The 27,617-nt window shown below is 36.4% G+C and overlaps 1 protein-coding gene across 6 annotated transcripts in view; it reads right to left on the minus strand.

Annotated features, from left to right (window-relative positions):
- LOC115224732 (endothelin-converting enzyme homolog) overlaps positions 1-27,617 on the minus strand; it is a 154,199-nt gene that overhangs the window by 62,527 nt on the left and 64,055 nt on the right. The window contains exons 1-4 of one of the 6 annotated variants that reach the window (XM_036513560.1): positions 27,477-27,598; positions 25,500-25,505; positions 8,695-8,757; positions 3,189-3,218 (exon numbers count right to left, since the gene is read on the minus strand). In XM_036513560.1, coding sequence (XP_036369453.1) covers positions 3,189-3,218; positions 8,695-8,715 — 51 coding nt within the window. In that variant the 5' untranslated portion in view covers positions 8,716-8,757; positions 25,500-25,505; positions 27,477-27,598. Of the gene's footprint in view, positions 1-3,188; positions 3,219-8,694; positions 8,760-25,499; positions 25,506-27,476; positions 27,599-27,617 lie in introns of those variants that run through there. The other 5 variants (XM_036513562.1, XM_036513561.1, XM_029795605.2 and 2 more) reach the window with 5 other exon arrangements.

Genomic DNA, 27,617 nt, shown 5'->3' on the forward strand with positions numbered 1-27,617 from the left:
AGCCATTAAAAGGCAAACAGATTCATCTATTGACTCTGCTAGAGTCTAAAACAAGAATGATCACTTCAAAAATATACTATGAAAGTCATTTATTATATTCAGCAATAATGTTTTCAACTAGTTTTTGCTATAAAAATCATTAAGACCCAAACACTATTTACTTAATTTTAGCTGGATATTACCATCAGCTGGTTATTGTTATTGAAAAAAACTTGCCCTCAAGGTACTTTAAGCAACTTTATCTATTTACATATTCACACACACATTTAATACTGACCTTGAAAGAAAGTACTCAACATAGTAGATCTATTGTAACAAAATGACAAATCTAACAATAGCTGCTCCAAAAAACATGTTCAAATACCACTATGCCTTTCTAGAACTATCGTTTCAGAGCAACTTTCCTTCTTCACCCTTGTGTCCCAACATTTTTTGCCCCATTTCCTCTCAAAATAACTTTTTCTCCATACCAACTGTCAGTTCCCTGTAACTGCTAAACTGCAGGCTTGGGGAACCATATGAAAGCTATTGACAGTAATGCCTTCACTAATGGGTAATTCCTTAATTTCTCACAAGATTAATATCAGAAATCTAGTGCTGCCCCCAAACCTCTTTCCTGAGTAGTCATGTACGGATCATGATGGAGAGGAGGATGAGAGGTACTTTTAATGGACACACAAAGTTGGAAGATTCTGGTATGGACATCTCGGTAAAACTTTATATGTGTGTGTGTGTACATATATATATATGAAAAGGCATAATGTATGCCTGTTTGTGTGAAGACATCCACATTGTATATATATATATATATAAAGTCAACAAGTAAAACACTTAGTCCATAAAATATTGTGATGTGGCCTTTATGCAGTTATCAAGGAACAGAATATAATGACTTAAGTTTCATGCTGATATAGTGTTGGTTGTGCTTAGTTTAAGTGCAGCTGTAATTATCAAGTTGTATGCTGAAAATAGCTTCTGTTAATCTGTGAGATAAAATGACGAAGCACAAGAATCAAAAGAAATAAAAAGGGTGATAACTCCTCTTATTGAAATAATAAGGAATCTTTATTAAAAGAGCATGGAGAGATCAGATAGGAGTAAACAGAAATATACACAATCTGCAAATGCACATCAGTACATACACACCTGCATCCATATTTACACAAACCTGCACACACACCTAAACAGTCATACACATACAGGCACCCACTTAGTATCATATGTATCTAGAACAGCTTGGCCCTGAGGGGTTTTGCTAGCATGACTAGGTACTGTTATAGGAGTGGAAAAAGTGCAAAGAAAGGAAATAAGGTAGTGAAGGAGATAAAAACTATAGAATGAAGTGAGTGTGTCTAATGATGGTGAAGTTTTTCAATTTGATAGAATGAACTTTGGGGACATTGGCTAAAAATCTCATTTCTAAAGTTAGACAATTCACTGGGTTCTTAAACCTGGTAGAATGTGCATTCTTTTCATTGTGCAAAACCAGTAAGATTTTGATGAATGGTTTCTTTTTTTTTTTCAAATATGGCTGGTTAGTATTGTGTAATTTCTCTTGCTGACATATAATAATAATGAAATTATTGTATACAGTGCTCAGGTGCACCACAACTTGTCAAAAGTGCATATAAAGTACATGCAGTAATGTTCAAATGTCTGAAGAGTGTATGAGTCAGATACATGCTTGCATGTGTATGGAGGGGAAGAGAAGATCAGGTGTAGTGTTGGCGAATCTCAGAAAGCATGGAAGTTCTGAAGGATGCAGTGCTCCGACAACTAACAACAGATGCCGGCAGTTTGTTCCATGCTTCAGCAACTCTCAGCGTGAAAAAATGTTTCCTAAAGTCATAGGAGCTGTGCTGTTTTCTGACTTTGTAAATATGTCCACGGGTGTTAGATGGGTGGAGTTTGAAAAGGTGCTCAGAGTTATTGTTTGTAAGATGGTAGATAATTTTATGGGTGGCTGCCAGGCGTCAGAGTTTCAATGTGTCCATGCCCAGGGAAGTAAGGCGTTCAGAATATGGCAAATGCCTGATGGAGAGTATTCTTTTGGTTGCACGTCGCTGAATGGCTTCCAGATGATTGATATCCTGGGTAAGATAGGGGTTCCAGACCGGTGATGCAAATTCCAGGTGAGGTCTTACCATAGCTATATAAAGCCACAGATAGATAGTCAGAGAGCGGCTCACAAAGGATTTGGTGAGTGATACCAAGACACCCTCAGCCTTCTTGACAGTATCTGAAGGATGAGCTGTGATGATAAAACCATCAGACTGTTGATGCTACATTTTTTGGTCTACTTCCCCCTTATTCTTTTCTTCTCATTGTCACACTTATAAACACTCCATATTCAAGTCATTAGCATCACAAATTGATGTAGTTATGGACACATGTTTACAGTTCAAGATGTATGTTTATATATTTTGGTGAGTGAGTGTGTAAGTACATATAGGTGTGTGTGTATATATATGTAATGTCATGTTGAACACATTCAAGTGCATTCAGACATGAGGTGACCTACCATAACAGAAATAGTCCCTGGGAGGAAATTCTGCTCCGAGATGTGTGCAAAGACATTAGGCTATGAATGATGTCATTGGATTATAGGACACAAGCCTTTCTGTATTGTCTATCTCTAGTTCATCTCTTTACACACTATTCATAGATATCTTCTTAACATTCTAACCTTCTAAGCATATCAGCTGACCTCCATTCCATATACTTTTTGCTACACTCGTGTTTCATCATTCTGTCTCACAGATTGCTGGAAGCCATTTTGAACAAATAATTTGATGAATGCAGAGTGGCTGTTGCACTTGTACCAAGTACAACCAGCATTGTCCTAGTATGAAACATTAAGTTATATTTTGTTCCTTGTTAACTGCATAAAGATCACTAAACATACACACATGTATAATATATGCATATTCATATATATCTATATACACATGCACACAAACATCTATATGTGTATATAGATACATTTAGATGCACATCTATGTGTGTGTGTGTGTACATATACATATGTGTATAAAAGGATAAACACATCCAAATACTGACAGTGATAGATGATAAAGGTAATGACAAAAAGCAATATGATATATAAATCAATAAATAAATATATATAAACAGCCAATGAAGAAGGAGTACAAGGAATGAAGCTGTAAGATGATGAGTAAATCTGTTACCTCTCTCATCTGAAATCCAAGCATTTTGGACTGGTAATGAGAAAGTAAAAAAAAAAAAAAAAAAGAAGAAGGAAAAAAAACAAACACGCCCAATTACAAATGTGAATGGTTAGATATGAGGTCTGTAACAACATTCTGATCAAGCAATTAGAAATTTAGTTCAATTTCTTTTAATTTATTTATTTCATTTTCTGGCAGAGGAAAAGTGGTATTTTTTTGTTTTGCTTTTTTTTTTAGTCTGAAAATTCAAATTGATAAAAATGAAAATGTTTCCATCATCGTCTCAGTTTGTTAGAACTTCAACAGACACATGCTGCCAAGGAGACCTGCGGAAGCTAACATTCGTTTTAACCCTTTTGTTGCCATATTTCTGTCAAAATACATTACCTTTTTTTTGATTAATTTTGAAATTAATGAAGAATTTAATAAAGTAACTTTGTCATTATCCATTTGATATTAGCAACATAAATTACATGAAGCTTTGATGAAAGGTTTAATTTGGATCCATTTAAAACAAGGAGTATCAGAGAAGCAGGAGTGGTCTCAGGTGGATTGTGGTTAAATGTAAATTGTGTCCTTAACAAAACAAGCAGAACACTAGTTGTAGGTGACAGGAAGGAGAACCCTCACAATAACAGCAGAAGTCCCTTTTCTTATAAGACACTCCTTGTTCTCTGGGATAATCTACATATTTTAAAGTGATCTAAATTAAAGACTTCATGTTAATTTATGTCCCAAACACCAGCTTAATAATGACGAAATTATTTTCATGAATTCTTCATAATTTCCAAATTTGATTTTAGCAAAGCAGTGTATTTCAACAGGGCTATAATCACAAAAGGATTAACAATATTATCACCACCTGGTCTTTGGGTATCTTTAGCAGAATTTAAATATTCAATCCATATACCTGGGTATTTTACTGCTTAAGTTTACATTAATTTGGAAATGTTCAGACTAGGTTATCAGCCAAACCAAACTTACCAGTTTGGGAGAAACTATACAGGTCTCAATACAGGCCTTCGTAACTTCTCATCAAAGATAGGAGAGAGAAAAGTTATAGAACACACCATAAAGTATAGCAATAATTCTATACAACCATATTTATCTCTAACTCTAATTCATGCATAAATTCTTTTCACTTCCATCTTCCATGCTAGCATGGTTAGATAAATGTAACTCGGGTATTATTTTATAACCAAATGCCTTTCCTGTCACTAATACTTACATGTTTTTCAAGTAAGGGATTTCCTATTTTGCATCTTTGAAGATACGAAGCCCGTGGGTGACCCATTAACAGGGGAAATAATAACATCACTGCCTATAGCCCAGTGATTTTTGGAGAAGTGCAAATATAAACAAACATAAGCACCCGTATACACACACACACATATATACATAGCTCTTAACAAAAACATGTATAAGCATGACAAATGTGTAGACATCCCATAATCTGCTGTCTATGATTTCAACACTTGGATAGCATCACTCAATTTGACGGTGTCAAAAATATACATGAGGCAGGAACCTGACATAGGTTTAATATGTTCATTGGGCTAATGCATGCTTAAGGTTACTAAACAGAAAGTTTTTTTTCTTTTTAAAAGTGTTACAAGACATAACAAACCATCATAGAACATGGACCCTTCACTAAACATACAAAACAAATACACCAAACGAAACATAAAATAAAGAGAAAATGCAACCAAAAGGATAACAGTCCCCTATTAACAAAAATAAAATCAAAACAAAGTGTTACAGAACTGCAGCTATGAAACAAAATTAAATAAACCAAAACAGACATCTAAAGAACTATAAAACAAACCAAATGTATATATGGCAAATTGTCACCATTTTATATTTTTAATTTCACACATGCACATAGTTTGTATTTGATTTTGTCGATTACACAGCGTAGTAGGGTCAGTTGGATACTGTCTGTGAGAAAAACAGCACCATGACACAATTCACTCTGCCAGAAATTTGGAAACGACAGGCTGTACTGCTTGGCATTCACACTGGAAACTCCAATATTTACTCCAAGCATTTACACCAAATCATACATACAATTAGATATAATCATCATTGGTATGGGTTGGGAGACTGAATCATGTACCAGAGTTTACTTTAACAGGTTTTCTCTTGCTTGATATCCTTTTCAATACCAACCACTGTACAGTGTACTGAGTGCTATTTTTGTAACACTAGCACTAGTGAAGATTGCTTCATAACTTTCCAGGCTAAGGTTCTAAAGTGGCTCCTATAACTGAGAAGGAACAGAAAAGAAAGTAGGAAGAGAGGATGGAGGGAGCATGGCAAGGAAGAGAGGACAGAGAAGAGATTAGTGGCAGGGGTTGAGGGATAGAGGTGATAGGATAAGTTGTGCAACAAGTCTATGGCTATCCAACATTATAATGAGTATGGACACAAGGTGTGGAAGAAAAGGGAGGGAACAATAAACTAGGATTTTGGGAGAGATTGAAGGAAAGAGAGGTGTGGGTAGGTCAGAGAAGAAAGAGGTGTTGAGAAAGCATAGCAGCTATGAGAAAAAGAACAACGAGAGGAAAGAAGTAGGTGCTGGAGGATAACACAGAAGTAGAAAGATGAGGAAAAGCAAAGTGTAAGCACTGCAAAAGCATCATAGATAGGCAGGCAATGAGGAGGATGGGGGAAACAGTAGATGGATGCAGCAAATGAAAGAAAGGTAGAGAGAATCCTAGATGAGTAAGGATAGGTTGTGAGATAAAAGCAAGAGGAGGTGTGGAGTGGGCTTAGAGCTAACTAGGAAGAGAGTGTGTGTATATAGATAGATATCGATATATGCACATACATACAGAGAAGGATACGTATATATATGGGGATGGAAGTCAGTGAACACAAATTGGACCCCCAACTATGTAAAACATTGATCTTTTGGCATAACCTCAATGCATGTCAATATATATAAACATGCACACACATATAGATTTATAAAAGAATTTTCTCCACCCCTCCTATTTCAAGTATAAAAAAAATTTCTTTCAAAACTTAGTGGAATTTGAACTAAATTTGGAATTTAGTTTAAAAATCTAAAAACTCGTCTGTACAAATTTAACAAAGAAGTTTTATATTTTTTTATTTAGTTATTTGTAATTTGATTCTGAATTGGGTTAAGAATTTCGATTTTATATTTAAACAAATTTACCTCCTTGCAACTTTGGGTTGTCCTTTATGGAAACATCTTCAGTTCCAAGATATTATAAGGGTCAGTTTGAGAAGGAAAACAAATAGTGGTACCATAATGACAGAACCATTAGGAAATGTTTCACGATTCTCTCTCAGACTGATCTCTTAAACAATCTAAAAGTTACTTGGTGTTAGGAAGTTTTCTCTCTTAGAAATTCATTCTGTCATAGTTTAATATTTTTATCAAGTAAAAATTTCCAAACTTAAAAAAACAGAAAATTCCTATTCATGGTCAGAAAAATGAATGGTGGACAACATACAGATGTAAAGTTGTGTTTACTTACCACAATGAAAAGCAGACACTTGTTTTTGATTTTTACCATAAGGGTGCAAGCCGTTGGTTAAAGCAAAGCATACAACTAGTAGCTTCAAAAATAAATTATAAAGCCAGCTCATGTTACACATCATAATATTATAGTCTTTGCATGTGTATGTGTGTACTACCTCATAATGTAATGTGTGTGTGTGTATATGTCGGGTTTGAGTGTCTTTAAAAGTTCTAAGATTATATAACATACAGATACGTGTGCTGTATGTATATAGACACACATGTATAGGTATATGCATACAAATATACATATGTTTACATAGATGTATACATGTGCATATATATATATCTACATAGGCATACATATATACACAGCCAAATACTCTCATTATATATATATATTTACACATAAATACATATACACACAAATATATGCATATACACTCATACATTTTAGCATGGAAAACGGACGCTAAATGATGATGATGATGATGACTTATATACAAACACTCGTGTGTAACATAGTCGTATGTATACATATGTGTATATATAGCACACATACATCATCATTTAATGTCTGGTTTCTATACTGGCATAATAAATTGGATAGTTTGACAGGGTCTGATGAGTTGGAGGACTGTGTTATACACCAATGTCCATAGCTAGATGCCCTTCCTTATGCCAACCACTTTACAAAGTGTACTGGAAGTTTTTTTCTGTGGCACCAGCACTAGTGATTGCCTTGTAACTTGCAAGGCTAAGACCCTAAAAAGATCCCTATAACTGGGGGAGATTAGAAGAGAAAATTGGACGTGAGCCAGGATGAAAGATGGAAAATAGAAGAAGGGGAAGTATGGCAGGAAACAGAGGAGAGAGAAGGAATTAGTGACAGGGTTGAGGAAAAGTTAGGGATAGAGTTAAAAAGGATATAAGATAGTATGTGTAAGGAGAGGTGCTCAGGGCTATCCAACACTAAGGGGAGGGTTAGAAAAATGTGAAAGAAAAGGGAGTATGATACTATGGTGGAAATAATTCTGAGAGATTCATATATATATTTATATAAAGAGGATAAGACCATTATTTAAAATAATGATCATATCAAGAGGCCAGCATGGTAAAAAAAACCATATAGGTAATAATTATTATAAATAAATATAGCTATATATGTATACATATATTAATGAATGAATGACAAATGAATAGAAGTTATATAATCACCTTCATTAGCTTACAGCCGTTTCTGCTATAAGAAACAAAGCCAACTGCTTGTGCAACATCTTATAGTTTTCTCAGTTTCTGAAGAAGCTAGGTGCAGGCATGGCTGTTTAATTATGAAGTTCACTCTATAACAATGATTTTTTATAGCCCTGGGCCAACAAATGCTTTGTGAGTGGATTTGGTAAATAGAAACTGCTGAAGTTTATCATTAGTGTTCATGGAGTGGGGGAGGGCAGTGGATGTCTCTCACTACTTAATAACTGGTGTTGGTTTGTTTACATCTCCATAACTTAGCAACTCAGCAAAACGAAACTGATTGAACAACTACTAAGTTTAAAATATAAGAACTGGTGTTGATTCAAGCCAGTGCCCCAACATGGTCACAGTCCAATGACTGAAGCAAGAACATAAATTTCTGTGTGCTCTTTATTAGTTATTAAATGATAAATTGAAATTAGTTTTATTCAATTCCTTTAAAACAGTTTGCTGCAATACACACGCACGCACACATATATAATAAAGTAGAGGGAAACAGGAAATTTAATACTTCCCATTTCCCTGTAAGCATACATATGAGCATGATAAAGAAAATCATGTACTCAATACGCATAAGACATGTTGCATAAATATTTGTTAGAAACTTTTTCTTCATGATAGCTACTCTAAGTTTTGACTTTTGAACCTGTATCTGAAATGTTGAAACTCAGATGAGTAATCAGGAATTTTCAGTATATCATACACACACACACATATATATATATATATAGATAAATAGATAGATATGAATATACATACCTCAAATTTTGATTCTGCCATATAAGCAATTTAGTGATTATCTTGCAGCAAATAAAATTCCTGAAATATATAATACGATAAATATATATAATAGGCAATGAATGAAAAAAATCAAGGTTTAATGAAACAAAAAATTCAGAGCATGAAAATATATATATATATATTGTGTAGTTTCAGCTCAGAACTGCGTGGCCGTTAAATATATATATATATATATATAATATATATATATATATATATATATATATATATATATATATATGTATATATACTAGCAGTATCGCTCGGGTTTGTAAGGGAAATAACTATATAAGCATTTTTAGAGAGTTATAGCCAAAAAAATGATGGTAAATTTTTTTTTAAATCGTAGACATTTTTAGAGAGTTACTTCCCTTATATAATAGCGAAAAAATGTATTAAAATGGAAAAAAATGATGGTAAATTTTTTTTTAAATCATAGACGCGCGCTAATACCCAGAAGGGCTCGATATGAATCATGACTATAAGATACCCGGTTTTGGTTAAACTGCACTGCAAAATGTGGGAGTGGTTAGGAATCTAAATCGTAGGAGACAGACACACAAACTTCACTTTTATATATAAAGATATATATATATATATTTAATCAGCTGAAGTTACAAAGTCATCTAAGTCCTGAAGCACCAAGTGCACACAATTCAAAGTTTTGTAATAGGATTTGATTGATGAAAACTGAGAGTCTCTCTCTCTCTCACACACACACACATATAAGTGTGTGTTTTAGTATCTCCTTGTTTTGACATTGCACAATTGTAAACATGCATCTCCATCATACAAGTAGTGTTCCTTGTTTTCAATCATCCATGAAAAACATGTTTGATAGGAAAATATTATCTTTCTTAGAAGCAGAAAAGACCAAGACATTGCAAATCTGACTCAATGAATTTTATCTAACCTGTGCATATATAACTCCTCAATCCAGAGTTTTATTACTTCCGTGCAGTCAAAGTGCATTGACCCTGAGGCCCCATGGGAAGACGTAAGGTAATATGATATGGTCCTAATTGCTTATGTCTCCTATCAGAGTCAGTAGGAACTTCTCTGTGGAGTCCGCAAAGAGTCACACTGCCCCTCCTGTTCAGCTTCTAGTTCTAGTAAAACTTCTCTTTGGAGAAGAACCAGAGTAGGTTTCAAGGATCTTTGAGCTTCTTCAGAAAGCACTTGGCCACCAGAAATTGTGGGACATGATCTGCTCTATCTTCATCACATAGAACTGCATTTGTACTTGATATTCTTGTGGATCCCATGTCTGGCATTAGACTCTTCCACCTTGAGCTGCTCAGCAATGTCCCTCATCAACCTACATGGATTATCAATGTGCAAGTAGGATGTAAAAAACACCTTTTGAACGAGGTCGTTGCCAGAACCGCCTGACTGGCCCTTATACCAGTGGCACGTAAAAGCACCCACTACACTCTTGGAGTGGTTGGCATTAGGAAGGGGGCATCCAGCTGTAGAAACTTTGCCAGATCAGATTGGAGCCTAGTGCAGCCTTCTGGCTCACCAGACCTCAGTCAAACCATCCAACCCATGCCAGCATGGAAAGCAGACACTAAACGATGATGATGATGATGATATACTCATATACATATATATACATGCATACATATATATTTGTGTGTAGACACACAAGCAGTATTAGTATTAAAACATAGCTTGGATTGAATATCATTAGCTCTGCTTAATTAAATACTAATATAATTGATGTTATGGGTAATTAATATGATGATTACACAGTAATCAATTATTGATGTATACAGTATTAAGATAGTTAAGACACTTGGTTATAGAGAGTTTAGAGGTGAGGGGATCTTATATATAGATATATACATTCGTGTATGTACATTTATACATATACATACTTATATACACACACATACATATACAAACATACTTATACATGTCTATAAATTTATATACCTGCACACACATCCAGATACACATGAGGGAGAAATGGAAGAAAAATAGAGGGAGAGCTAAAAGAAGTAGAGAGAGAGAGAGAAACAACAATTTCTTATCAGAACGATCAGAGTGAGTTTTCCAAGCTGTAGTACCTACGTAATCACCATTAGACTCATCCAACTCATTCCAAATCCTCTGCACTGTCTTCAGATTGACACCCAAGCACTCTGAAATGTTCATATTGCCAAGCAGTACAGCATGTCATTTCCAAATTTCTGGCAGAGTGATTTGCATCGTAGTGCTGTTTTTTCTCACAGATGACATCCAATTAACCCTACTATACTGTGTAGTCAACAAAACCAAAAACAACCAATGCACATGAGTGAAATTACAAATATAAAACGGCGACAATTTACCCATTGCATCCTGTAGATATATATATATATATATGCTGAGATGGGATCCCCTTTGGTCATGACTGACCATGGGATTGCACCTAGAAAGTTACCCTCCCAGGCACAAGTCCAGGCAAGTGACATACACAACATTCATGCAGCAAGAAAAGGGTAAACACTCAAGAAATGTGAGTATTTTGTTGACTACATCCACTTCTGAGAATGAGCCGTTGTGCCTGAAATATGCAGAGGTTATTTAACTTTTGCCTTTACACATTGTAAGAAGCTCTGTCTTCATTATTTTGCTATTTTACTTTTATTATATGCTAGCTTAAAAGCTGCACTCCTTGCAGATTTTTAGGATAGCTCCTGCAGAGGGCTAATTGGGCCTGTGGCCCAAGACTAAAGAAAGCTACATAGCAGCATGACTGTAATACATCTATAATGACTATATGCTCCAGTGACGTTTGATCAGAGGTTAATGACAGAAGAGAATTAAACCTGTAATGCAATCATTCCTTTGTTCCAGTCCCTAGTTGAATTCCAACTGTATATGTCTATGTAGAGCAAATATAGACTGAGATACAGGGGTCCCAGATGGACAGACAGAATTTTTCTTTTATTAATATAGATACATTTGTGTGTGTGTGTGTGTGTGCAAGTATATACACACATACAGATATAAAACAGGCTTCTTTTGTTTCCCTCCACCAGTTTTACTCATAAGTCTGAATTTTCCCAAGGAAATGATAAAGGTTATTCTTATTCAGTTAGTAAGCTTATTACGTTAAGGTGTACATGCGTGTACAATAATCAGTTAATAGAGCTTTTCAACTTTATAACACTGGTAGGTTTCTCACACACGAGAAATAGATCAAAGTAGTTAAGTGTCCTTCAGAAAGAAAGAAAGATATATAAACACACACACACATGTATATATATATACACACATGTACATATATATATATATATATAGAAATACATACATACATATAAACACATATATATAGGATGCATGTATATATACAAACATATATGTATACATGTCCATATATACACACATCTGTTATGCCTGATCTCATCCAGTGGCATATACATACATATATATTTATCTTTCCCAGTGCTATTGATACATACTTATCTCCCTCAATACTACACACACACATTGCCATTTCTAAATCAGTGCACAGTTGGTGTAGCTAGCTGAGACTGCACTCACTAACCTCTACCAGTATTGTTGACAACATACATGCAGATATGTACAGAATGAGATAGAATAAGATAAATTCAAATTAAATTTTAATATTTCTCGCTGCATGAATGTCGTGTATGTCACTATTTTGTGCTCGATTTTTACAGATGGATGTCCTTCCCATCAACAACCCCTACATTCCTGACATCATTACATGGACATTAGAATATTACAATTCTACTGCTCTTCATTCCTAAGCATCACTGGTCACCACCACCCCTTATCCAAAATTCATTACATCCGGCCCTCAACGCTTGTTCATTCATTATATTCACCCTCTCACCTGTACACCCATACACTCTTACAACCTTTACCTGCCCACACTCCCAATTCTGCCCTACCTAGACATCACCTCTCTTTTTATCTCTACCCTGTTCCACATCAATTAACCCTATCCTCTTTTCCAAAATGTGAGTAGCTCTACGACTGCAAGGAACCTGCTCTGCTCTGGGTCCTTTCCTCATATGTTAACCATTCATCACCCAGTATAAAGCTGCCTCTCTCTCAAGGTTTTTCATCTTACAAGCTGCATGGCAACCACATTGGTGCTGGTGACACAAATAGAGTATCCAGTACATACTGTAAAGTGGTTGGCATTAGGAAGGCATCCATCCATGGAAACCTTTCCAAAGTAGACAGGAGTACAGTACAGTCCTTGGACTCACCAGATTCTGTCAAACCCTCAATCCATTTCAGCAAAAAACAAGGACATTAAAAGTTTATATCTACACACACACACACACATATATATAAACAGACTTCCACAGAGTTTTCATCTACTAAATTCACTCAAGAAATTGTGAGAACACAAGTAGATAATACTTGCCTTAAGTGCAACACAGTGGGACTGAACCTGAAGCCTTATGGTTGTGAAGTGAACTTCTAAACCACACAACCAGCCAATTTCTATATATCCACATGTGTCTCCTTACATGTGAGGGCCCTGGTTCTTAGAATAGATACACTATGTTCCTACAGTCTATTTATTTATTCTAATACCTTGGTTATTGTAAGAGGTGAGAATGACAAGAAGACCCTCTAGCAGTAAAACATTGCCTCAGGAACTCTGCCCAACCCATGCTTGCATGGAAAAGTAAATGTAAAACAATGATGATGATGTATACTTTCAGATGTATATTAAATTAAATTAAATATATATATAGATGTATATTAAATTAAATATATATATAGATGTATATTAAATTAAATATATATATAGAGAGAGAGGAGGGAGAAAGTGAGAATAAAAAGCAGAAAAGCATAAATTTCACAAATAGTCCATAATTCAAATACACTCATCATTCCTGTCTCACTCTCTTATATATGTGTGTGTGGATGTGAATATATGTGTGTGTGTATGTATATATATATATGTTACGTGCATAAATGTGTGTGTGTATGTATGTACATATATGTTTGTATATTCTTTGTTCAGCAATATGCAACAGAGGAGATAGATTGAGAAATTACGTCAGAGCTGTACAGATCCAACCAGACTTGATTCTACTGTGCCATCACCATCATCATCTCCTCCTCCACCATCATGACCACTGCCGCCAAACCTTGTATGGAATTGCCGATTTCACAATGATTAACTTGGAATTAATATTTGCTGTTCTCAATAGAATCTTCAGATCTTAGGTATTGGATAGCAATAACAACAACAAAGGCAGAAGACAAGTGATACAATAACAATAGAAGAACAAGAAATGAAAGAAGGAAATAAGAACTAAAGGAAAGAAAGAACAAAGGTGATAAGAAAGGATGCAAGAGAAAGAAGAATTTGCTTAATCCCTTAGTAACAGTGGATTTTTATGCAATCTCTTTGTGTAATCAATCATTGATGAAATCCTAAAACCAGTCCAGTTGATCCCTCTTTTCATGCCCACAAAGCTATTGTACATAAAAATAAGGTGTTTCCATCTATATCCCCCTACACACACACAGTGTTAGCTAAAATCTACAGCAGTAGTATACCATATTATACTATTTATATTATATGTACATATGGTGAACTCATTAGCACAAATGACAAACCGTCCAGTAGACACTGTAAAGTGGTTCACATTGGGAAAGGTATCCAGCAGCAGGAACTATGCCAAAGCTGACATTGGTGCTTGACACAGCCCTACATCTCACCAGATCATGTCAAACTGTCCAATCCATAGAAAACAAACATTATGCGATGATATATATGTGTGTAAGTACATACACATGCACATATACATACGTGCTGTCAATTTGCTGCCCAATATGCTTGAGAACACAGGAGGAACTAAACTGAATTCAAACACACACACACACACTGTCTCCCAGTTTAGGTCACCCATCTACCCAAATATCCACCCAGATTAATCAATATTGTTGTTGATTTATATCATGAGGTGTTTTAAGTTATAGATTAATTTATGTGACACATCATTTCTGTTGGTTTAACTATTTCAAAATATCTGTGTGTTCAAATGTATGTGTGTGTGTGTGTGAAGGGGTGGGTGGGGATATACACTTGTAGGTGGATGTGTATTAGACAAGGTGACAGTGGGTAGGTATGTGTGTGAGTGGTGATCCAGGTAAAGTATGTATATGTGTTTATTTATATATATATATATACACACACAAATTTATGATACACATACAGAGATGTTATATGCAAACAGATTATATTTATGCATACATAGATACATTGATAGACACAAAAATGTATGATAGACAAGAGATAAAAGACAAACACACAAGTTTTCTGTTATAACACATAAAATGTTTGTTTATATATTTCATGTAAAATGTTTCAGATTTTACTACGTCAATACTAAATACACACACTCAGTTTCATATATATATACATATATGCACACAAACATTTATGTGTGTGTGTATACATATTGTGACAAGTTATAAAATTAAGCAAAAAGCTTAAAATTAATATTGACAACATTTCAAAGTCACATGACCTGATCTTTTTAATCTCAAACAGAAATAAAACACGGTAGGGTGGTATCAGCAGAGAGTGTAAGACTGAAATGGAGAGATGGTTAGGTGGAGGTGTGTGCAACTTTGTAATTTCAGCTTTTTACCTCGTTAAATCTGAACATTTTCAACAAGTCAAAGAAGGAAATTAGTTTCTGCCTGTATTATTACCTCGTTAAATCTGAACAGTTTCAACAAATTACAGAAAGAGAAATTAGTTTTTTGCCTGAGTTATTAGCTTGTTAAATGTGAACATTTTGAACAAATTACAGAAAGAGAAAATTGTTTTTCTACCTGTGCTATTATTTTGTTAAATGTGAACATTTTCAACAAGTCATGAGGAGAGAGAAAAATCAGCTTAACCTGAGTTATTTAAGGCATACAAATCAGTTTTACCTGTTATTTAATAGGTTGAGACAATTTCAAAGTGGAAAAACAAAGATTACTGCAGTTAATTATTTGAGTATGAGAGTTTTTTTTTTTTGCATGGTGTCAAAACTTGGACTATTAAGAAGGAGCTTTAAAATCACCTGGGTGGAATATAGACCAAGCTTTTTATGAGGGCTCAGATTGCCACATGGTTTAAGCTCAAAACCAAAAAGGAGGCTTATGTTATTGGCAGAGAGACACAGTATTAAATAAATTGGAGACCTACCAAAAATTATTGGGACACAGAGATTCCTCGTGCAGCATTATGAGATATATCTTGGTTGTGGCTTCTTGAGGAAGGAGGAGGTGGGGGTAAAAATTTCTAATTCAGTTGCTATATGGAGTGGGGTGACTGAAATTCTGGAAACTTATTCATCAATTTAAATAAGAATGTGTGATGAACAAGTAAAGAGAAGAAAAAAATACAAGGGACAAGTTTTCTTCAACAGAAGAAGGAAAAGTATCTTTCAGTCATTAGAGTCCTTTATCAGAAAAAAGAAAGAAAAAGTGAGAGAAAAGAGGGAAGAAAGAAATAAAAGAGGTGGGGGGGAGAGCGGAAATGCTGTTTTATGGGGAGGATTACAAAGTGAGGAAAAGACAGTGTTGTGTGCCTATATAAGAGAGTATGTATATACATACATATATATCTTTTACTTGCTTCAGTCATTTGACTGCGGTCATGCTGGAGCACCGCCTTTCAATTGAGCAAATCAACCCCAGGACTTATTCTTTGTAAGCCTAGTACTTATTCTATTGGTCTCTTATGCCGAACCACTAAGTTACGGGGACATAAACACACCAGCATCAGTTGTCAAGTGATGTTGGGAGGACAAACACAGACACACAAACATATCTACACACATACATATATATATATATATATATATATATATATAATATATATATATATACGATGGGCTTCTTTCAGTTTCCGTCAACCGAATCCACTCACAAGGCTTTGGGCAGCCCAAGGCTATAGTAGAAGACACTTGCCCAAGGTGCCACACAGTGGGACTGAACCTGGAACCATGTGGTTCATAAGCAAGCTATTTACTACACAGCCACTCCTCTACTAACATATATATATATATATATATGTTAGTAGAGTTAGAGGTTGGAATAACTGTCTACAGGATAAAAGAATCTATTATATTACCAGTATAATTACATAAATTAACCATGGACATACATATGCAAGCATATTATGCTCATAGGTTACAGGTAATGACAAAGATAAACATAAGTTAATCAAATTTAAATAAAGCAGAAAATGGAGAAATATTGATCAACAACAATTGACTTGCATCAATTATTTTTTAATTCAATACAACAGCTGTTAGATGGGACACAGTCTATTTGTACTGAATTAAAAAAATAATAATTGATGCAAGTCAATTGTTGCTGATTAATATTTCTCCATTTTCTGTTTACTATATATATATATATATATATATATAATATATATATATATACGATGGGCTTCTTTCAGTTTCCGTCAACCGAATCCACTCACAAGGCTTTGGGCAGCCCAAGGCTATAGTAGAAGACACTTGCCCAAGGTGCCACACAGTGGGACTGAACCTGGAACCATGTGGTTCATAAGCAAGCTATTTACTACACAGCCACTCCTCTACTAACATATATATATATATATATATGTTAGTAGAGTTAGAGGTTGGAATAACTGTCTACAGGATAAAAGAATCTATTATATTACCAGTATAATTACATAAATTAACCATGGACATACATATGCAAGCATATTATGCTCATAGGTTACAGGTAATGACAAAGATAAACATAAGTTAATCAAATTTAAATAAAGCAGAAAATGGAGAAATATTGATCAACAACAATTGACTTGCATCAATTATTTTTTAATTCAATACAACAGCTGTTAGATGGGACACAGTCTATTTGTACTGAATTAAAAAAATAATAATTGATGCAAGTCAATTGTTGCTGATTAATATTTCTCCATTTTCTGTTTACTATATATATATATATATATATAGTAAATCCCAAAAAAGGAGAACAAACACAAAAAAACAACAATGCGAGGACGTGGTACATGTAATGTAATAGCAGACACTCAGGAAAGGAAAGAATGGTTTAACGTTTCGAGCAGATGCTCTTCTTCGGAAATACAGGAAAGTCCAAAAGAAAGGAAGAAAATCACCAATGATTCACATGTGGTTTTATATATATACATATATATATATATATATATATAGAGAGAGAGAGATCCTTTCCCTACGAATGCTTTTACCAAAATAGAAATATTACTCTCCCCTGTGTACACTCTACAGTAATTGGTGAGCAAGAAGATTCAAAGTAGAACTGAGATGTCCTCTAGTCCCATCCCACCAAGGATTGGACAACCTTTCTAGTGCTGGTACCATGAAAAATACATCCAGTATTAGTACATAATGTAAAGTGGATGGCAAATGAGTGAAGATGGCCTGGGATTGTAAAATCTCTTTAATTCTGTCATGCCAATGACTATTCAACCTCCCTAGTGTTGGTGCCACAAGAAAATGTACTTCATATACTGTGTGAAGTTGATGATGATAGGAAGGGCATCCAGTTGTAGAAAGCAGGCCAAAACAAAATGTATATTGAGCTAGTCTTTAGGAGCAGCAGCTACCCTTAAGAAATGACTCAGAGTGTAATAACCTGTGCAAGACATTCCAGAACAGAAAGCAGATATAAAATGATACACACACGCACACAGACAAACTAATGGATTCAAATAACATTGCCTAAGAGTACTAAGTACTCCCTAATTGCTCTAATTGATTGGTCCGTTGGAACGAATGATATCTGTCACAAAGTATAAGATATGAAAGAAAGATAAAGATGGAAAGAAAGAAATTAAAAGGAAGGAAAGAATAAAAATTCTTGTATTTTATTAATGAAATTTTTACCATTTAAGCAACATTTCCTTAATGGTGGAATTAGAGAAGGAGATGGATTGACTGATAAGGTGGTGTCAATGGTGGTAGTAGTGGTGATAAGATAAATGTTAATGGTGTTGGAAATGGTAGAAGTGGTGATGGTGGTAGTTGTGATAACATTGGTGTTAGGAGTGTTGGTGATGGTGAGTTGTGTTGTTATGGTAGATGGTGATGGTGATATTATTGATTGATGTTAGTGTGTTTGTGTTGTGATGGTGGTAGTTGAAGTGGTGTGATGTTATAGTGGTGGTGGCTATGGTGGTGTAATGATGGCAGTAATGTCAGTATCAGTATATTGGAGTTGGTGATGGTGGCAATGATAGTATTACTAGTAGTAGTAATAGTGATGGTGATGTGATAGTGTTGATGTTGGTGGTGTAATAGTACTAGCAGTAGTGATGGAGGTGGTGTTGGTGATGTAGTGGTGGTGGTGGCAGTGGCGGTTTTAGCAATGTTATGGTGATTCTCTGTCAGTCAAGACAGTTGCTTGGTTTCAAAGATGAAGTTCTTGCAGATTTATTGAAATTCTGTTCACCAATTCTACGAAACTTGGAACCAACTATCATGTTATTGTTGCTGTTGTTGTTGTTGTCTGGTGGTGTTTGCTTAATGGAATCAGTCCAAAATCTTCAGCAGAGTCAAAGTTCTCAAACATGACCGGACGGCTGGACTGAATTCTTGTTGTAATATAATCATTATGAAACACTGACAGGATTGATAGATCAGATAGAGGGGAAGGTGGTGGGGTGTAAGCCATACACATACGCAGAGACATATAGCAGACACACACATAACACAAACATGTGTATAAAGAGACACAGACACAGATACATATATATATATATAGAGAGAGAGAGAGAGACATACACATCCAGAGACATAGACAGACATATAAACAAACACACAGAAACATAGATACATATAGAAACACAAACACACACACACACAGAACAGACATCAAGGCAGACAACTAGCTATATATGGTGAAAGTCATACAGATGGATACATGGCTAGATATAAATATAGATAGGTAGATAGATAGAAAGATAGATATCTATATATAATATACATATATTATGTGTACAGATAAACATATCATCATCATCATTTAATGTCCGTTTTCCATGCTAGCATGGGTTGGACAGTTCAACTGGGATCTGGGAAGCCAGGAGACTGCATCAGGCTCCAGTCTGACCAGTCAGTTTTTCTACTGCTGGATGCCCTTCCTAACACCAACTACTCCATGAGTGTAGTGGGTGCTTTTTACATGCCACCGGTACAGGGTCCAGAGGAGGCTGGCAATGGCCATGATCAATTGATGCTTTTTATGTGCCACCGGCACAGAAGCCAGTCAAGGTGGTGCTGGAAATCTACCATGTTTGGGTGGTGCTTTTTACAAGCCACCGGCATGAGTATCACAACTACAATTTCCATTTGATTTTCATTTTGATGTTGATGTACTTGACTCAATAGGTCTCCTCAAGCACAGCAGGTCACCCTACAATCTAAGGTACTTTTGAATGGGTTGGCACTGGTTATGCGAAACTAGTGTAGGATACAGCCATGAACTCACTTTATTTGCCAGGTCTTCGCAGTCACAGCATATCTCCAGAGGTCTCGGTCTCTCATCATTGCCTCTGTGAGGCCCAATGTTCGAAGGTCATGCTTCACCACCTCATCCCATGTCTTCCTGGGTCTACCTCTACCCTGGATTTCCTCAACTTTTTGGGAGTGGCACTTCTTCACACAACCCTCTTCATCCATCCATAGTACATGACCATACCAGTGCAAATGTCTCTCTTGCATGCCACATCCGATGCTTCTTATGTCCAATATTTCTCTCAAGGTGCTTACACTCTGTCGTGTGTGCACACTGACGTTACACCTCCAGTGGATCATGCTAGCTTCATTTCTTTTGAGCCTATGCATGTCCTCCGCAGTCATGGCCCATGTTTCACTGCCATGATGCATGGCAGTTCACACACATGCATTGTACAATCTACCTTTCACTCTGAGCGAGAGGCCCTTTGTTACCAGTAGGGGTAGAAGCTTTCTAAACTTTGCCCAGGCTATTCTTATTCTAGTGGTAATAGTATGTGAACATATATATATATATATATATATCGTCTGTAAACATAAATCCGAAAAAAGAAGCACACTCTAAGTTATAGAGGAGTATATATTAAAGTTAGATTAAAGGTAATCCCATAAACCGACCTTGTCTAACTTTAAAAATATATATATATCACACACACACACCCTAATAGATCCATATTTAAATATATGTAAGGAAGTGTATACATGCTAAATGCCTCAGTGTGGGTTAAATAAGAACGTAAACACATTTTTAGTTCTTTCTATACTATTTAAAGAGCAAAAAAACAATGGAGGGTGCAAGTCATGGTTTGTTGACTTCCCCTCAGAGAAGGCACAACTGGTTTTCTTTTCCCAACAAATCTCTTACTTGATTTCTTACAGTTAGATTAACCCATTGGTTCCAGGTTGCTTGACCCAGTAACTCTAGCTTGACTAAACCTTTTGACACCAGATGAGTAGACCCAACTGATATTAACTAGTTTACCCCAACTCCCACTGAACTCGGCAGGGGATGTTGTCTGACACCAGGTTAGACCTGAAAAAGCAGACCAATCATCAAAGTTATTCCAGTGGTGACCCCCTTACCATTTTATGTACCAGGAATTAACCACTTTCCCTAATATGCCTATCCTTTTTGGAACAATGACAGAGTGACTTGAAAGAGATTTGACTGCTATTTTCAACCAGACAAGGACCACATCAACACTCATTTGCTTAAGACAATGGTGCCAAATCAAGTAGTGTGTTAGGTGTACAAGACAATCTCAAAAACATCTCCAAATGTATCCTTAAACCCCTTTGTTATCATTTTGCTGTTGAAATTTTGCCTTTGCTTCAGTTAATTTTCAAATTCAGGAAGAATTTATTAAAATAACTTTGTCGTTATTGAGCTGAAGTTTGGAACATAAATGAACATGGAATTTTGATGGAAGATTTCAATTTAGATTCACTTTAACCCTTTTGTTACACTATTTGTTGAAATATTCTGCCTTTGTTTCTAGTAATTTTGAAAATAATGAAAAATTTATAGCAAAATAATTTTGTCATTATCAAGATGGTGTCTGGGACATATTTTTTTTTTTTTTTTTTTTTGTACTTGTTTCAGTCATTTGACTGCGGCCATGCTGGAGCACCGCCTTTAGAGTGGTGAAAGAGTACAGCAGGGATCACCACCTCCTGCCGGAGCCTCGTGGAGCTTTTAGGTGTTTTTTTTTCGCTCAATAAACACACACAACGCCCGGTCTGGGAATCGAAACCGCAATCCTCCGACCGCAAGTCCGCTGCCCTAACCACTAGGCCATTGCGCCTCCATTAACATTTTGATGACATTTCAAGGAAAGTGTAATGACGGTTGCTTCTGATAGGAAGGAAGTGCTTGAGAATTCTACACCCACAACCCTCCCAGGGACTGTGAGTGGAGAAGATGAATGGATATTTTGAAAGAAGGTTTCAATTAAAATTATTTTTTAAACCAGAACAATGTAACAGAAATGACCAGAGATGCTCTCAGATGGGTTGGTGTCAGAAAGCCTCAACTATTTTTATTCTATTAAATAACAATTAAAATCTCCATTTAACACTAAGAACTGCTTACATCTCTGCAGTAATATAAAACACACAAAAATATTACAATAACATGCTTTGTTTTTACTATCAGAAATTCATTCATAAAACTGGTTTACTACTAAAGATCACGGCAGCAGTTATAGTCATTATTATCACTAATTCATTCATAAAACTTTCATGGTACTATTGAGGATAATTCAAGCGTAATCGTGAGGGGAAACAGTTTCTCAAGATACTAGAAACAGTAGTCAAATCAAACCCTAGTTTCTTATACAAAAGAGATGGACACATTGAATGTATCCTAAAAAGACATAATAAACACCTTTGATAACAAGTCAGCTGAATACTAGAAGCAGCAACCAAATCACACCCTACTGTCTTACACAATGGAAAAGATATGGTATGTGATATATTTTCAAGTCATTCTTAAGAAGACAGGATGGCTACATCTGGGACGCCTTTGATAATAAATAGATCAACTGAGTGAGTGCAAACCAGGGACTAAACAACATCCATGGAATTGTTTGTTACAGTAACCAATTTTCAATTTCCCATATCAATATTGCCCCAGGATGAACCATATAGAGAAACTGGTAACTTTGCTAATCAGCTTCAATCCAGCAAAATTCAAATCAAAAGACATTCCAACCATGACTAGCAGACTGTTAAGAGGTGTCTCACACTACATCATTTCATGTGCACTTGCCATTCTTTTTTTAAGAGAGTAGAGTCTGAGGAAGATTTGGCCACCATTTCTAAAAGATCAGATGACAACATAAAGCCATCGTTACTGACCCAAGTAACTTGAAGCGATTTTATCAAAGATCTTATCACACACTGAAGATCAATAAATAAAACATTGACCTGAATTTTTCCACCTCTTCACACACAGCTGTGTTGTAAGACATCTTCTTCCTATCCATATGGTTCCAGGATCAGTCCCACTGCAAGCAAACTTTGGCAAGTGTTTTCTACAATAGCTTCAGGCCAACCAAAGCCTTGTGAATGGTAGACAGAAACTGAAAGAAGCCCATCATACATACATGTGTGTGTGTGTCTTTTTGTCCCCCACCATTGCTTGACAGCTAGTGTTGGTGTGTTTATGTCCTTTTAACTTAACAGTTTGGCAAAAACAGATTAATAGAATAAATACTGGGCTTTAAAAAAAAGGTAATAAGTGCTGGGATTGATTCGACTAAGATTCTTCAGGGTGGCACTTCACCATGGCAGCAGGCTGTGTGGTAAGTAGCTTGTTTACCAACCACATGGTTCCGGGTTCAGTCCCACTGTGTGACACCTTGGGCAAGTGTCTTCTACTATAGCCTCGGGCCAACCCAAACCTTGTGAATGGATTTGGTAGACGGAAACTGAAAGAAGCCCGTTGTATATATATATATGTATGCGTGTGTGTCTGTGTTTGTCCCCCTAGCATTTCTTGACAACCAATGCTGGTGTGTTTATATCCCCATTACTTAGCGGTTCGGCAAAAGAGACCAATAGAATAAGTACTGGGCTTACAAAAGAATAAGTCCTGGGGTCGAGTTGCTCGATTAAAGGTGGTGCTCCAGCATGGCTGCAGTCAAATGACTGAAACGAGTAAAGAGTATAGATACGGCTAACCACATGGTTTCAGGTTCAGTACCACTGTATGCTACCTGGAGCAAGTGTCTTCTACTATAGCCAAGGTAGAGAGAAAGGGAAAGAAGGGCACAGGTAGAGAGATGAAAAGAAAGGGAATGGGAAAGGTAGAGGGGAGAGTAAGGGATGAAAGAACAAGTGAAATGGAGAGTGAGAGTAAGAGATAAAGGAAGAGGTAGAAGGAAAGTGAAAGGTGAAGAGTAAAAAAGAATGGGAGGGAAAGAGTAAGAGAGAAGGAAACAGATGGAGAAGGGGAAAGTAAGAGACAAGGAGAGGTAGGATGAGGAGAGAGAGATATGCCGATTGATATTTTGATGGAAAGAGACGGGTGAGTGGGAGTGTTAAGTGGAAGTTACAAGGAAGGGAGTGCATGTATGTTAAACATGTAAAATAAGGCAGGGACAGGGACATGTGTGACACACGAAAAAGAAAGAGGTGGGTGGAGTAAATACAATGAAAGCGAGGAGATATGGTAGGTTAACTGACTTTGTAATTGAGGTAACGAAGGAGGAGGTTACTACTTCAATAAGCAATTTAGGCTGCACGTGTGTGTATTTAATCTATACACACTTATGTGCACACCTATATATACACATGAAAACACACATATACTCATGTGCATTACTCTACACAATACACACACATGTACATAGACAGACATACACACCTCTATACATACACACATATCCACAATGGGCTTCTATCAGTTTCAGTCTACCTGTTTCATCAAGGAGGTATTGTTTGACTCACAGCTACAGCAGAAGACACTTGCCCAAGGTGCCACACAATGAGCATGGACCCCAAAACCATGTGGTTACAAAGTAAACTCCATATCCATACAGCCATGTTTTTGCATGTGTGTGTATGTATGTATTTACGAACCACATGGTTCCGGGTTCAGTCCCACTGCGTGGCACCTTGGGCAAGTGTCTTCTACTATAGCCTTGAGCCGACCAAAGCCTTGTGAGTGGATTTGGTAGATGGAAACTGAAAGAAGCCCGTCGTAGGAAGGGCATCCAGCTGTAGAAACATTGCCAGATCAGACTGGAGCCTGGTGCAGCCTTCTGGCTTCCCAGACCCCAGTTGAACCGTCCAACCCATGCTAGCATGGAAAACGGACGCTAAACGATGACGATGATGTATGTGTATGTGTGTCTGTCTTTGTCCCCACCAACATCGCTTGACAACCGATGCTGGTGTGTTTACATCCCCGTAACTTAGCAGTTCAGCAAAAAGAGACCGATAGATAAGTACTAGGCTTACAAAGAATAAGTCCTGGGGTCGATTTGCTCGACTAAAGGCGGTGCTCCAGCATGGCCACAGTCAAATGAGTGAAAAGAGATGTAGAGTCGACTCTGGCAAAATTTGGACTCCTATCATTGGGCATCAAAGTGGCAAATTAGAGAATTGGATAAAATAGTCTGCAGTATTTGTTCTGACACTGAGTGTTCTGAGTTCAAATCCTACTTTATTTTATCAACCCCAAAATGACGAAAGACAAAGGTGACCGGGAGGAAATTCAAACTCAAATTCTAAAGAGTCAGAAAGAAAAACACAAGGCATTTTTGTCTGACATGAATGTTTCTGCTAATCCAGCACCTTAATAAAAGAAAAAGAATTATAATCCTTTCTAAGCACAAGGTCTGAAATTTTGAGGGATTAGGCTAGTCAATTACATCAACCTCAGTGCTCAATTGGGACTTATTTCATCCATCCCAAAATGATGAAAGGTAAAGTCAACCTTAGCGGGATTTGAACTTAGAATGTAGAGAGGAGGAACTAACACGCAAAGCATTTTTATAATACAACAATTCTGCCAACACACCACAAATAACAACAACAATAATAATAATGGCTTCAAATTTTGGCAGAAGGCCAGCAGTTTTGGAGGGGGATAGCCGATGATATTGACCCCAGTATTCAACTGGTACCTATTTTAACAACCCCAAGAAGATGAAAGGCAAAATCGACCTCAGCAGAATTTGAACTCAGAACATAGAGATGGATGAAATGCTGCTAAGCATTTCACCTGGCATGCTAATGGTTCCGTCACCTCACCACTTTAATAATAATAATAATAATAATAATTAATTCATTTATTGGCCACAAGGGCTAACAAAAATCAATTAAAACATAAAGGGACAAAACACAGGACAAAAGTTACAAAGGGTTTTGTCCGTTTGAAAAAAGTCCGTGTACAATAATAATAATAATACTGAGATATTGATATGCAGTGCTCAGGAACAATGGTTATGAAAAAGTGAACAGAAAGGATGCACTGAGGCATTGATATGCAGCACCCAGGAACAAGATCTGAGAACTAATTACACCAAGTTCCAAATAGATAAGAGTAGCAAATTGCCCCTTTGCAGGTTGTGTGGCAGCAGAAACGAAACAATCTCACATACTGTGAGTGAGTGTAGCAAGCCGGCCCAAAAGCACTACAAGAGGAGGCACAATAACGCACTGGGGGCTATATGAAAAGTACGGCCTGAACAGAGCATGGAAATGGTACAAACATGAACCAGAAGGAATCACCAAGAACAAGGAACATAAGACACTGTGGGATTTTACAATCCAATGTGACTCCCTAATCGAGGCTCGAAGACCAGATATTGTTGTGGTAGATAAAGGAAAAAAGGAAACCAAGATCATAGATATTGCAATACCTGGAGATGCACGCATAAGGGACAAAGAACTAGAAAAAATTGAAAAGTACAGACTACTAAAAGACAAAATTGCAAGAACGGGACTATGAGGAGAGTATCTGTCATTCCAGTAGCTGTAGGGGCACTCGGAGCATTAACAAGCAAGTTTGAGAAATATGTCAAAGAAATTGGAATTGACATGAAAGCAGAGCAAGCCCCAAAAAACTGCTCTACTGGGAACAGCTAGGAATTTGCAATTGGTACTTGGATGTCGAATGTCTCCCAAGATAATTGACAACCAAGTATCGAAGCTTATCATGTGCAGAAAGAGACCCTTAAGACCTCTGACAGCAAGCTACTGTCAGCTCTCACAGAATCTACCGAGATGCAAAACAATAATAATAACAATAATCACAACAACAACAATTGTTTCTGAATTAGGCACAAGGCCAGTAATTTGTAGGGAGGGAGGGAGGGAGCTAGCTGATAACACCAACCCCGGAACTTAACGGGTACATTATTTTACTGACCCTCAGAAAACAGAAAGTAAAGTTGACTTGGATGAGATCTGAACTCTGAACATAAAGGTAATGTTGTCTAACACTCTAATGAGTCAGTCAATCAACTGCCGTGGCTCGTTAGATAACAATAGCAATTATGTTGTTGCTGTCAGTGATGATGGTGATGGAGGTGTTGGGGGGATGAGCATTGTTATTGGCATTGCTGTTGGAGATGATGATGATGATTATAGTGATGGTTGTTGTTCTTGGTTGCGGTGTTGTGGTAGTGGAAATAACAATAATAATAATAATAATAATGGGGATTGTCATTAACACAATGTCATGATGATGGTGATAATAATAATTTGATACTGCTAATTAATAAGAAATACCTGTTTGTTTTTTTATCACAATTTACAGCCCAAAATGGAGAAACTCTTCAGCTTTATGTCTACCAGTCGGTGGGATTGAACTTGCATCACTCTAATGAGCATATGTTTATAAATCAGACGCAACGTGCTGGAATATCCAAT

The sequence above is a fragment of the Octopus sinensis genome, linkage group LG26 (genome assembly GCF_006345805.1).
Source record: "Octopus sinensis linkage group LG26, ASM634580v1, whole genome shotgun sequence".
NCBI classification, from domain to species: domain Eukaryota; kingdom Metazoa; phylum Mollusca; class Cephalopoda; order Octopoda; family Octopodidae; genus Octopus; species Octopus sinensis.